A 13,293-nucleotide genomic window follows, 5' to 3' on the forward strand; every position below is an offset into this window, starting at 1 on the left:
TTTATTTTTCTTCTCGGACAGATATGCTTAGAGCCATGAGGTAGGGTTGCTTTGAATAATCATTAAATGACCAGTTTAGTGTTTTTAACTAATTGTGAGGTTAAAGTTATTAATGAAAGTTAAAATATCATCAATATTTTAATTAAATGTAAAAAAAAAGGCTAAAAGAAGAAGGAGACATATCAGAAAGGCTAAAATGCTGACATTTACTCACACTTTGTACTTTGATGTTTCAGAGTTTCCTTTTATTGGAGTAATCAAATTCTGCCATCTTTTATTACGTTTCACTTTTGAGTGTTCAGGTTAGTGCAAGAAAAAAACCTTACAGTAACCAGAGGACAGGTTCATATATATCTATCTATATATACATCAATCATACAATCATCATAAGAATATGTTGAATTCACTGCCAAAAGCCAACGGAAAATCTCATGATTCATGAGGTTAATGAGGTGAAATAATTACCATAACTCAGTATACAGTTAGTGTCATTGTTGGGTCTTACAGAATGAAAAATAACACTTTAAAAATAATGGTTCTTGAAATAAAATGGCCAAGAATGTGGGAATTTCGTCATCTAAACAGCATCATTAAACGATTCAGTAAATCTCTGCGTAAAGAAGAACAAAAAACAATGCTGATCTTAAACATGATGCTGAAGTGGAAATCCCATCTTAGTATTATTCAGAAAGTCACAGTCAGTAAACTTTTTTTGCTGCATCCACAAATGTGAGGTGAAATTCCACCATACAGAGACATAGAGGCATACATGAACATGATCCAGAAACCTCATATAAGATGGACTGAGGCAAAGTGTAAACTCTTTGGTCTCTCTTTGCTGATATTGTGTTTGAAAATCATGGACTTTGTGTCCTTGCTGTTGGAGAGTAGAGGAATCATTTGGCTTGTTATCAGAGCACGGTTAAAGGCAGTACCCGTGATAGTATGGGGCACATCAGCGCACACTGGATGTATAAACTGCCTCTGTGAAGGCCTTGATTGTTTTCAGTGAGGCCATGCAATCAGTCACAATCCCTCATCTACCCATTGAAAACATCTGGTGCACTATGAAGCAAAAATATGACAGAAGGAGTCAAGCAGCTGAAACCCTCGAAATCCTTTATCAGGCACGAATGAGCAACATTTGCTTTATGTCACTTGTCTCCTCAGCTCTTCCACCTGCTGCCTTTAGGGGTCACCATAGCAGATCATCTGCTTCCACCTCACCCTATCCCCAGCAACCTGCCTGTCGGCTTGATCTGCTACATACTTTCCACATGCCCAGACCATTTTGAGCTTTCCTTTGAACTCTATCTCTAGCTGAGCCGTCCTGATGTACTCATTTCTAATCCCAATCTTCCCGGTCATTTTTAGAACTCAATACAATTGATCAGTTTCAACATCTAACATGTTGTGTTTTCAAACCAATACTATCACACTTTTTTTTACTTGATGCCTGCCTTTAGAAATGAGATTCTAGATTAATGACAGATGAGGTAGAGTTCAATTTTTCTTTGTCTAGTATCAAAGTTACTTATTTATCCTAATGTATGAGCTAAATTGGAAGCTGGTTATCAAGAGGTTAACATAAAAGCATATATAAAATATAAACAATAATAAGTAGGAAGTAGTACTTACTACTGAAACACACGGACACAGAAAATATAAACAATGCAGAATTTATATTTGTGATCATAAGAGGGGTAAAAAAAAAATTGTGCAATCGTCAGTTAAAAACAGAAGATAAAACCTATAAGAAAAGAAAAACTCAACTACTTGACACAATGCTGAGATTCCTTCATATCTATGTCCTGTAGTGACTGTCAGAGGTGCAGCAGAACACTGAGATTGCAAAAAAACAGCAACAGAAAAACTAGCGTATCTCTGTGAGTGGCACTCGTGAGTGCCCGCCTAACTTTATTAGACAATGGATGGAGACACACTCATAACGCTGTGCTGCTGCACAAAGTCCACGCTTGTTTGGGTGCCAAGAAAGCGCCTAAACATTTATTTCAATCACAGTGAAAGTAATGGAGATGTGTACAACCATGGAGTGAAGACTTTTTGAAAAAGTGAGGACCTTCTGGATGTGACCCCGGTCTGCTCCTCCTTTCTTTCACACCTTTTAGAAAGAAGAAAGAAACAGAAGGTGTGTGAGTGTCAAGATTCAGGTTTATGGGTGTTGGTCAGAAACAGCTTTAGGCTATTCACTTAGTTAAGTCTGTATTGAGGACCTAGAGAAACCATCATGTCAATAAATGTCCTCAGAAACAGACTGTATGAACATTTGTGTGTGTGTGTGTGTGTGTGTGTGTGTGTGTGTGTGTGTGTGTGTGTGTGTGTGTGTGAGAGAGAGGGGGGGGGGGGAGAGAAAGAGAGAGCGCTATCCTCCTGGGTATAGCAGTGGTGCTGCAGCCCTGCATTGCAGAGATAAGACCACCGCCTTCACAGAAGCCTGTTTCTTGGGAATTTGAAAGTTGTCCTCATACGCCACTGTTGACACACAATGTCATCTGTCATCCAGCTACGAAGGCCCTGAGCAACCTCCTAACTGTCCGACAAGACACTCCAGCGTTAGTTCAAACTGTCTCTGTCGAGATACTGTCAACAGAAGAAGAAAACTGTGTCCGTGTGTGTGTGTTTGCCTTGCGTGATTTATGTAGTACAGCCACTTACACGCTGTAGGGCCTTGTAACCCTGACAGTATGCCTGTACCGCTTTATGACAGTAAGCGGCGGGCCTGTAATTCCTGGCCTCCTCCTTTCATCTTGATAACCTCTTATCAGAGCAGAGCAGCACACTCGCACTGTGGCGGCAGCCACATCCCTGCCCGGCTGTCCACGCTGCCACAGAGACCTCATCTCACTCTGGTACTACTGCTCTCATTCACCCAGGCTACAGTGTTTCACATCCAGCACATTCACATTTAACTGTGCCATAACTGCCATTAAAAAGGAAAACCTAGAGGGGACAAACCTAAGTTGTCAACACAATAAATTGATAGCACAAGCTGGAGCCTATCCAGCTTTGCCTGAAGTGGGCTTACACTGCACAAATTATCATACCTTGATTACACGATGATGTCAGACAAACTTTAAGCTTTGTATAACAGAATCCTGAATCGAATTTTAAAGTTTTACCTGGTACTCTATTGCATTGCAGAACAATAAGTAGTATTTGCAAATAGTATTACCAACAGCCTTAGTGTAAATGTTCCTGGAAGAATCTGAATTGGTCTTATACGGTAGATGAAGAGCAGATAATAACTCAGACAGTATTCACCGCTTGTGTGTGTGTATTGCTTGGTTATTTATTTAGTATAATCACTTGCTCTTAGTCTTATTATTGAACCAACAGCAGCCTTTTGACAAATCTCATAAAAGGAAAAAAACCAAAAAAAACACTGACAGGTGCGAACAGAGCAGGTTTCTTCTTCACTTATCTACGTGACAACAAAGAAAACATGACACAGGTGTCATCAGAAGTTATACGGAGGTGATGAGGAGGACATTTTATTACAGCTCTGCTTTTTCCTGATATCCAACTGTTTATGGGTCCCCGGGACATTGACTTCACTGACTTTTACTACTTTAACAGTTTATTTCTGTTGTTCCAGGATACTAATTTCACAGCAACCGGTGATACTGTGTGTGGAACGTTTAGGGAAATGAAAGGCTTAGTTAGAATTTTTGTGTAACAGTTGCCATGACCTATATATTGATTTGCATCTGGCCTAACTGATACCACTTATTAGCCATCGCTGCCTTGTCGGACGCATTTCAACATATCTGCCTCATTCCTAAAAAAAACCCAGTGTGGTTTTTTGTTTTTGTTTTTCAAAAAGGAAAAAAAGAAAGGCATCAATTCTTCCCAACTGTTTTTCTCCCCTGATTTCCCTGAAAACTGTAAATGAACAAAGAGAGAGGAAAGTTGGGGAGCTGCTTTGACTATCAAATGACTTCGACAGTGTCGGGTTTGTGCGCAGCCAGGCCGTGCTCAGACCATATCTCTCCCTATGATTGCAGCGTCTTCGCCGATTTGCATTACTGTGTTCCATTCTAAGCTTTGCTGGACCACAAAGAAATTGTGTCTTTGCATTTTATATTTGCTTTGTTCAAATGTCTGTCAAACTCTTTTCCATGTGGGCTTGGTCTTATCAGGGGCTGTATGCACATTTCATCAACAGACAAAAAAAGTGTCCATCCTGCATGCACACCGCAGGAAGCGGAGTTTATTTTATATTGCATTAGTATATGCATTTCTTTTAAGATCTGGAAAAAGACAATATAACACACAAAATATGATGTGCAATGGATCTGATGATTCCTATCGACTACGTGTAGTTGTTTCATACTGGCCTTGGTTTTGGTCCTGATATGCTTTTTATATACGGTGCTTCCTCTGTGGAAATCATCAGAGATACAAACACGTTATCAATACTACACAAGCAGCACACACAGCCATAAAGGAAGAGCAGAGGAACTAAGATTTAAAGCACCTTCACCTTTCGCTCCAGATGCCACAAATATTTATTACATTATTTATATCTGTAGATGACACGCTTAAATGTGATTTTAAACTCATGCCTGTACATATGTAACATCTAAGCCCCACACAAGCTCGTTCTCTCTGGACCAAAGAGGTGTGTCTTTTAAAAAAATGTTTGTCCCCAACCCCTCCCACGGACTGTCTCGTAGCCCTAAACTTTGCTGGTAGTTAGAGAAGTTTTTTAGTTGTAGCCATCAGCCTACAGTGAGGTCCAGCTGTGCACCACCTCCCACCTGGCTGCATATATTTTTCGGCTCTAAAAGCTCACTGCACCCATCAGTCGTCGGTGGCGTCCACTCAGGTAGGTGACCAGTCGGGACTTTGCCTTCTGTTCTCATATTTCCACCCCAAACACCTGGTGTAACCAGCTTGATTCGTTAAATACAGCTGGCTAGTTTTGTTGGTTAAGAATAATTGTGCATGTGAAACTTTCACTGGCGAGAATTACGATCATCTGAGGCAATTTATTGCTTGGCAGACTGTGAATTGTGGAGATACGAGAGGCGAGAACTTTGCATGAGGGCAACAGAGAATCTGTTTCCTTCTCTGTGAAAGTGACACTTTTTGTTTTCCGTTCATTATTTTCAATTGAATTTTCAATAATTACCACAAGTATATGTAACGGTAGAGATGAATTATAATATTAATTTAATTCGCCCACTGCACGAGTTCAGCTTGAAGTTGCTTACATCCATATCAAAAACAAGTCGACTGCTTTACACGGTAGATATATGTTCAGTGTGTTTTAATGCAAGTAGCATAATGTCAATCTATTAACATTGGAGTTTAGGGGCATAACACTCAAAGTAATTAATTGTGTTGTGATATGAGCAGCTGGGTGTGAGTTTCAAATTATTTCATCTATCCCTCTGGGGTTGTTTCTTTTTTAGTTTTGTCTCTTTTGATCAGTCCTCCACAACGTGCCGCCTCACCCCGCTGTGTCACTGCGCTTGTTGCGTTTCTCATCAAACAGATTTCTATTAATCAGATGAGATTAGTTTCATGTAGTATCAGTGGGGCTGGATATATTTAGCATTATAATAATGCTGTCTATCAGATTTTCTCAGAGTTTATCAGCCAGTATCAGTCTCTTCTCTTTCCTCTTCTCTTCCCTCTAAAGATACGGCGCGGGGAGAGGCCTCGTCCGCTGTTCTTATAATGCACATTATGATGCTGTGGGACGTCGTTGCTGGTATTTTGGAGCAGAATTTGTTTTTGATTCGACTTTTAAAGCAGTTTTCAGGAAGGGGCCTTCATCTCAAGCTCTAAAAATCTGCTCGAAATTTGCGTTTTTCTTTGATAAAAATTGAATCGCCCCCAAAAAAACAAAAACAGAAAGGGTTATTAATCACACAAATAAGTGAGAGTGTGACAGAGACTGCTGTTAACACTCTGACTTGAAAAGAAAAAAAATCTGCCAGCAAACACCATTACACTTTGTGTGCGCTGCTGTGTTGTTTGTCCACACGGCCAGTCATCCCTATGGGCACATCTTTTGCATTCCTCTAACTGGCACACCTATTGTAGTGGGGCCACTTGGTAACCGTTTGGTCACTGGCTGTGTCGCTACATTTATAGACTCGTTTATTTTTAGTTTTTACTTTCAGCCGCAGTCAAATGAGGATCCTAGAAAAGGAAGTTTGAAAAAGCATGCTGTCGAGAGATCTTGTCCCTGATAACTTCAAGTTGCACTGGTTGTTGTGAAGAGAGAAGCTCGGTGATAATGCATCGACTTCAATCAAAGTCACGGCCTCTCTCGTTCTCATCTGAATTAAGAGAGTCGCAAACCCCCAGTGTGCGAGGAGTTTGGTGGTGTCTCTGTCAAGACCTTTTGACAACATGTCTCCATAAAGACTGAGAGCCACACACCTAAAAACAAAGTCAATCGATGCTCGTGTCCTTATATTCATTTTAAACTGTGCTAACTGTAAAGACAAATGCATTAGTGTAAGGGTGTAGAGTGCAAAGAGTACATGAATGAATAATAAATGACTCGTGTAAAATGAGGCTTGTGCACAGCTTAGATCTTTTCATCCTGGGTTGGTGCATTTGACAGCAAAAACAATTTAGATTTCTCACTATACTCGCCACAGGCTGTTTTACCTGCCAACATGGAAGATTCATCAGAGCAGTCCCACTGGGTGTCTCCATCCCTGCTCAGCTCAGACCCTCTGGCCGCTTTCTCCTCTGATTCTGGCCTGTTGCCTCCGGGAGAAGAGGGTGAGACGTTCTTCACCGGCCAGGACACTGACTACACCAGCCTGCCCTCTTTCTTCTCCACCCCAAGCCTCAGTCGAGCGCCAGCTCCTTACCGACACGGCTCTGGTCAGTGCTTCCAAGCCGTCACCCAACAAATCCATCCTCTAGTTCGCCTTCTAAATTGTGATTTGACTCTTATTTCTTCTTTCCACAGTTCGACCAATGTTCAACTCACCGAGCCTGCTCAGCAACCTTCAGCTGCTGGATGGGCTGCCCAGCCACTCTCTGAGCTCGCCCTACAACCCCCCAGTCTCCACCTGGAGCAGCAGCCCTCTCACTAAGACGCCATTGCATTCGCACACCCCGACCTCCCTCTACACCCCTGGAGTGACCTCCTCTTTCACCACTTCCAGAGATGGATACTCGTCTCCGGGCAGAGAGGGCAGGGAGAGTCCCCATTTTCAGGAGGCCCTCAAGGCAGAGCGCCTGAGCCCACTTGGGGGGTCTGGGGCCAGCAGCAGCTTTCTCAACCTGACTCCTGCAGCTGGCAGCGTGTACACTCCATCATCCCACCCACACATGCTAAGCCCCTACAGCTCATACATGAGTGGCCCACAGGACTACAGCTCCGCTGCCCTCTACTCCAGCCCCGGAGCCTGGATCAACCCCTCGTACTCCCCTAAACTCCGTAACAAGATGAGGATATCCACTCCAGGTGAGGATATATTGACAGGTGCCTCTTTTTCTTTTCCCTGGGTGGACCATTTTGGCACAATATTCTATAAAATGAAAATGCTCTGAAAGTTCAGCCTTGACGGTTGGTGGCTGTTTTGGAAATTATCAGATTTTTCTCAGCAGATGCAGATTTCATGGAACTGTAGATGGTTACATTTACAAGAAATTTGAATAAACTTTCAACCCTTGTAGCTCTCCCAAAATAGAAATTCGAACATCTGTACTTCAACAACAACTGAGCATCTGCAAGTTCCAAAAACAAGAGAGAGAGAGAGAGAGTTGTGAAACTAAAACATTTTGTTCTATGTTGAGTATAACAGTCTGCCCATTATATAATGTGTCACTGAGATCTTTGCACATGAAATAATATATTAAGAAACATTCATCCGTCATATGTTACACTCTGTAAACTGTCATTATTTCTCTGAACAGAGGCCAGAGAGTGTGTCAACTGTGGAGCCACAGCTACCCCTCTGTGGCGCCGGGATGGTACAGGCCACTACCTGTGCAATGCCTGTGGACTGTACCACAAGATGAACGGCCAAAATAGACCTCTAATCCGACCCAAGAAGAGACTGGTATGACAGGCTGATACGGGCCTCGTTTGCCTCCTTTGTAAACCATCGAACAAATAATCCGTCGTTACCAGGGTAGTTTGAAAAGCTCGACTATATCCTTTTCTGTGTCTCAGATTGTCAGCAAGCGCGCAGGTACCCTCTGTGCCAACTGTCACACAAGCACAACAACGCTGTGGAGACGCAACGCCAACGGGGAACCTGTGTGTAATGCCTGCGGACTCTACTTTAAACTGCATAACGTGAGTCAGTCATTTCAGATGAATCCACAAACACCTGGTAAATATTAAAAAAAAATTAATTAATTAAAAAAAATTCTCCTTCATTCCTCACTACAGGTTAACCGGCCTCTCACCATGAAGAAGGATGGAATTCAAACACGTAACAGAAAAGTCTCCAGCAAGAACAAGAAGAGCAAGAAGGCCGCCTTGTTGGAGCCGTACATGGAGGTGACTCAGCCGCCCTCCCTGGACGACAACGGTGGGCCCTTCTCCCTCGGCCCCGGGACTCTCCTCACCTACAGTCACTCGCCTCACCTCATGCCTACACCGTCCCCGATCCATCCCTCTGCCAGCTTACCCTACACGCACCACCTCAACTCTGGCATGGTGCCCACACTAGTGTGACATAACAGGACGGGCACCTGTGAATACTCAGACACGAGCCCGCTTCCTTGTATTGCCAGTTATTTGTACATATGTGTTGTTGGCTGTCATGCGAATGGAGTTTCCTGTGTATTTTACCTGCGTTTCATCCACATGTTGTGTTACTGTGCTGACTGGGCACTTGTGTGAAGTCCGATAAAATCACTCAGGTTTTGGCATATGTAAACACCCTAATAAGGGAATTCTCCCAGCTGTAAATACAAACACAAATCTGATTTACGGTATCTGTGTGACAATTCTTCTTTTATTATTCTTAAAGTAAAGCTATACCTTAGTTTTGTGCTTCAGGGGTCTGTTTTGTATTTGCATAATTCTTATTACCATATTAAAACTCTAAAGAAAAAAATGCGTGACTTATTCTGTTTGACTTATGAAGGCTTTTGTTTTAAGTCATTTGAATCCTCAGCTCTCTGAGCTAACCACAGCAAGGCCTGCTGTGGGAGGTTATTGTACTCCCCTGCCCTGGTATAATGGTGTCTTTGTGCTGGCAGTTCTCCACTTTGACAGTGTAATAGTACATAGCGGGTATGCAAATCGTCTTTTCCGCATAAGTGACAAACATTCAACTAAAGTGCACCACTTATGGCTGCTTTTATATTTAGACGAGCTACAGCACAACTGGACACACGAGGTCACGTTTGTACTTTTCATTACTCATCTCTGTTTGAATGTGCAGAAGGGGATTTTTGTTTCAATTTTACAGTTTTCCACTTTCATGTCAAAGGTCTCAAACAACAGAGAACGTGTTTAGAAATCAGAAGACAACAATACGTTTCATGATGTCGCTGCCCTTTGCGTGTTTTATTTTTGCCCATGTAGGCCAAAGAAAGCCGAGCACATGTAGATTGTGAGGTGAATTCTGCCTTTAGTGAAGTAGAAGAAAAAAATGCACACATGCACATTTTCCTCACCAACATTGAAACTCTTACTTCAGTAAATGGATCAGGCTATTACCAGTCAAATTTACTTTAACAAAGTAAAGACGAGATCACGGCTAGATTGACAAAATTGTAAAAATATATTACAAAGGAATTAAGAGGGACTTGTGAACATTTAATAAACAAGGGCTAGTTTGACTTTTACTTTTTCACTTTAAGCTCTAACAGTGCGTGACATATTAAGGTGCCATTATGTTTTATTTTGAAAAACCCTAGAGGGACAGCATTCAAAGACGTGCTGTGTAAGAACGTCTGTGATTGTGTTAACCAGCTGAATGCATTGTCATCTGAACAAACACAAAGCACTTAACAATCTAGGTGCACTGACTCCTCAGCCTCGTTTTTGGCTTACCTCTCTGTAGTTTCTGACCTTTGTGCTACAGCAAGTGGAGAAGCAGGAAATAAAAAAAAGAAATCCAGATAAACTAAAATTTAAATGCCTAAAATTATTTATAAGTACAAGGGTACATGCATTTACTTAAAACAGACTTAAAGAATGATTTTTTTAAGTTGATATAATATTAATATTTTAATATTCAGACACTTGGAGCTGATTTGATTGTTTTTCTAGAGGAATATGGCTTTAAAAAACAAACAGGGCAGGCTGTTTGATAATGGACACATTGCCCAGCAGCATTGCCCTATTAGGGTTAAATTAGTACACACAGGCAAAGCTCTCTGGCACAATTTTATGACAAAACGCAAGATGCATATTGTTCTGTGCAAAGAAACACCTTGAATTCAGGGTCTTAACAGACTCTTGCCTTAACAGGTTATCGTGGCGATCGTGGCTCAAGAGTTGGGAGTTCGCCGGTTCGAGCCCCAGCTTGGACAGTCTGGGTTGTTGTGTCCTTGGGCAAGACACTTCACCCGTTGCCTACTGGTGGTGGTCAGAGAGCCCGGTGGCGCCAGTGTCCGGCAGCCTCTGTCAGTGCGCCCCAGGGTGGCTGTGGCTACAATGTAGCTTGCCATCACCAGTGTGTGAATGGGTGGATGACTGGTTGTGTAAAGTGCTTTGGAGTCCTTAGGGACTAGAAAAGCACTATACAAATACAGGCCATTTACCATTTATGTAAGAAACGCCTAATACTAGTGTATACATGTCTGTGTACTTTTTATGCTGAGCAGCAGGGCTGGGGTTGCTCGCTCAGTACTGGGGGGTGGCTGATAAGTTATCACTGAGGCCACAGACCCCAAACCATCCACCTGCTGCTGGCACCGCCACTCTAACACTCCCTGTCAGTTAGTCATTGAGGGCCACAGTGTCTCTTTAGGTGTCAAAGACAAACACACATATCACTGGAATCATCTGAAGGACCGGTAACTGGGTGCTGTATGTGAATAGGCGCTGGGGTGTAGAAGAACAGTTTGGTTACAAAACCAGTGTGTCATGTTTGGGCCAAGTGAATCCTGTCATGTTTCATAATCTGCGAGTACGCTCACAGAATGCTTCCCTCGAGACAAATCTATAAATTATCACCCACGTCGCCCACTGATTCGTGCACGCTTCACTGCAGACCTCGAGGAGAAATAAGATTTTCTTTTATGCATTTGGTTTCATCTCGGCGAGTACGGCCCTGTGAACATCTGGGCAAGTCACCTACTCATAACGCTGCATGACACGCACCACTGGGTGTATTGGTGATAAACCAAGTCTTTGACAGAATTTATCAATAGAAGCGTTTTTTGCTTGTTTTTTGTTCAACTCGCTTAACAAATCCACAGTAGAAAAAATAATATGAAAAATGTTTCCTCCTAGTGCAGCTTCATTCATTAGCAGCCAACCGTTACAATACATAACCCAACTGATTCCCCAAAGACCTTGATTATGGGAATAATTTGTGATAGTGCCCTGTGAAATTACGGAGCGAGATGAGGGTGGGTTTCTATTTGAATCCGTTTACAGCATCTACTCAAAGTTGACTCTAAACCACACTAAAGTGGACCAATCCGCAGTGCTCACCTCTGCAGGAGTTATCGTGAGCAAAACAAACACGAGACAAGTGCGGGGGGGAGGGGGAGACATGATCTTTTTCTTTTTAAAGGAATAAGATGATTTGGCAAGCACATCCATAATTTATACTCTTTTCCTCAACTGTCTGTATCTGCTGTTTATCTGCTGCAGCTGTCAGCTCTGCTCTGGGGAAATGGCAACAAATGACGGGGATAGATTAGCAACCACAGGCCTTCTCCAGTTCACTCACAAGGCCATCCGTTAGAGCCTTCTCTCTCCCGCTGCCTCACTGCTTGTCTCCTTTCCCATTCGTACTATCATTATATCATCCAGAGCTCGCAGAATAATCTTGTGAAAAGCTGTTCTAGCGTGGAAAGTGGGTGATTTAACTACTTGTTGTGGTGTGTGATCAGACAGATTAAACCCATTACTGGGAGAATTCACGTTCTCTGTGTCTTATTTGACTTTCTTGTGGGAAAAATACAAAAGGAAAAAACTGTGATGGAAGAGCTTGCAAACACTACAGCTGTCATGTCTGAAATTACTTGTAACTGAAAGCAGAGTAGCACAGCTTAGTTTTAAGAATGCTCCTTTTGGAATATGTGGTACATTAGCACCCCCATGTGGAGAAAGTGCAACACTGCTGTTAAGCGAGGCTGTGCAGGATGTAAAACTGTACACATCTTTACACTTCAAACTAGGACACAAAGACCTCCTTCCCCTGGGCCATTTGGACTGTAAAGCAATTCCACCCAACACCCCACCCACGCCACTGAATAACCCTCATCACTCAGGCCACTCACACATGGATTCTATACTCAGACATAGTCCATTGCACTACTTCCAAGCACTTTGCAACCCGTCCTCTAATGTGTCTTTTTAATGTGTGCCTTCCTCCTGTTTTGTTTAAACTCCTCTTGTCTGTTATTTATTCTTGTTGCCCTATTTTTATTCCATGCACAGTTGGTGTGGAGCACCCACTGACTCAATAACTGCCCAGAAGCATTAGCAGAATATCTTCCTTGCATGTATATCAGACCTTGGTATATATCTTTGTGTACATGTTGATATGGTGACAAAGACATGTGGATTTTATATTTTCAAGAAGATTTTAATGCACATTGTGTAAAAGAATACATCTCATTTAATTCCAGCTTTTAAGATACTTCATATGGAGTCACTTCATTTGATTTGTGGCAGAACAATAGCAGCACAAGTGAAAGGGGAGGTTTACAAGACAGTAGCGAGCACTGCTACGATGTATGGTTTATAGACGGTGGCACTGACACGAGAACAAGAACAAGGTGAAAGTGGCAGAGCTGGAGAAGTTAATGTCACAGTGACAGCTCAGTTAGTGGACTTGGTGAACAAAGTATGGTTAATATGGAGCTGCCAAGCAGAGGAAAAGAGGCAGACCACAGATGTAGTGAAGGGGGCTTGCATGGGGTTGATGTGACAAGACTGTGCTAAGAGTAGGGCAAAATGGCAGCAGATGATCCAATCTGATCCCTTAGAGGAACAGCCAAAAAACAAAACAAAAAAAACAAACAAAAAAAACACTGAATACAATCATGGATATGTAGCCTGTTGCACATGGATAATTTTAGATACTAGTGAGAGATGGAAAAAGTCAATTTCACATGCATGTCTCTGGACTGTAGGAGGAAGAGAACTCACAG

At 42.3% G+C, this 13,293-nt stretch overlaps 1 protein-coding gene across 1 annotated transcript; it reads left to right on the forward strand.

Annotated features, from left to right (window-relative positions):
* The first annotated feature begins 4,746 nt into the window (after positions 1-4,746).
* On the forward strand, positions 4,747-9,004 carry gata1a (GATA binding protein 1a). The gene is made up of 6 exons (XM_085455883.1): positions 4,747-4,849; positions 6,642-6,873; positions 6,962-7,462; positions 7,915-8,060; positions 8,174-8,299; positions 8,396-9,004. The coding sequence occupies exons 2-6, from the start codon at positions 6,660-6,662 to the stop codon at positions 8,681-8,683; spliced, it is 1,275 nt and encodes a 424-aa protein (XP_085312009.1). The 5' UTR covers positions 4,747-4,849; positions 6,642-6,659; the 3' UTR covers positions 8,684-9,004.
* The last annotated feature ends 4,289 nt before the right edge of the window (positions 9,005-13,293 follow it).

The sequence above is a fragment of the Copadichromis virginalis genome, linkage group LG5 (genome assembly GCF_057382275.1).
Source record: "Copadichromis virginalis isolate Kocher_CV1m ecotype Utaka linkage group LG5, C_Virginalis_male_GT1.1, whole genome shotgun sequence".
NCBI classification, from domain to species: domain Eukaryota; kingdom Metazoa; phylum Chordata; class Actinopteri; order Cichliformes; family Cichlidae; genus Copadichromis; species Copadichromis virginalis.

Excerpts from the sequence above, each read along its gene's own strand:
- gata1a (XM_085455883.1), top strand. The coding sequence starts at position 6,660 with ATGGAAGATTCATCAGAGCAGTCCCACTGGGTGTCTCCATCCCTGCTC. Across the intron at positions 6,874-6,961 it reads TCCTTACCGACACGGCTCTG|TTCGACCAATGTTCAACTCA; the intron begins GTCAGTGCTTCC and ends TTCTTTCCACAG. Across the intron at positions 8,061-8,173 it reads TCCGACCCAAGAAGAGACTG|ATTGTCAGCAAGCGCGCAGG; the intron begins GTATGACAGGCT and ends TCTGTGTCTCAG.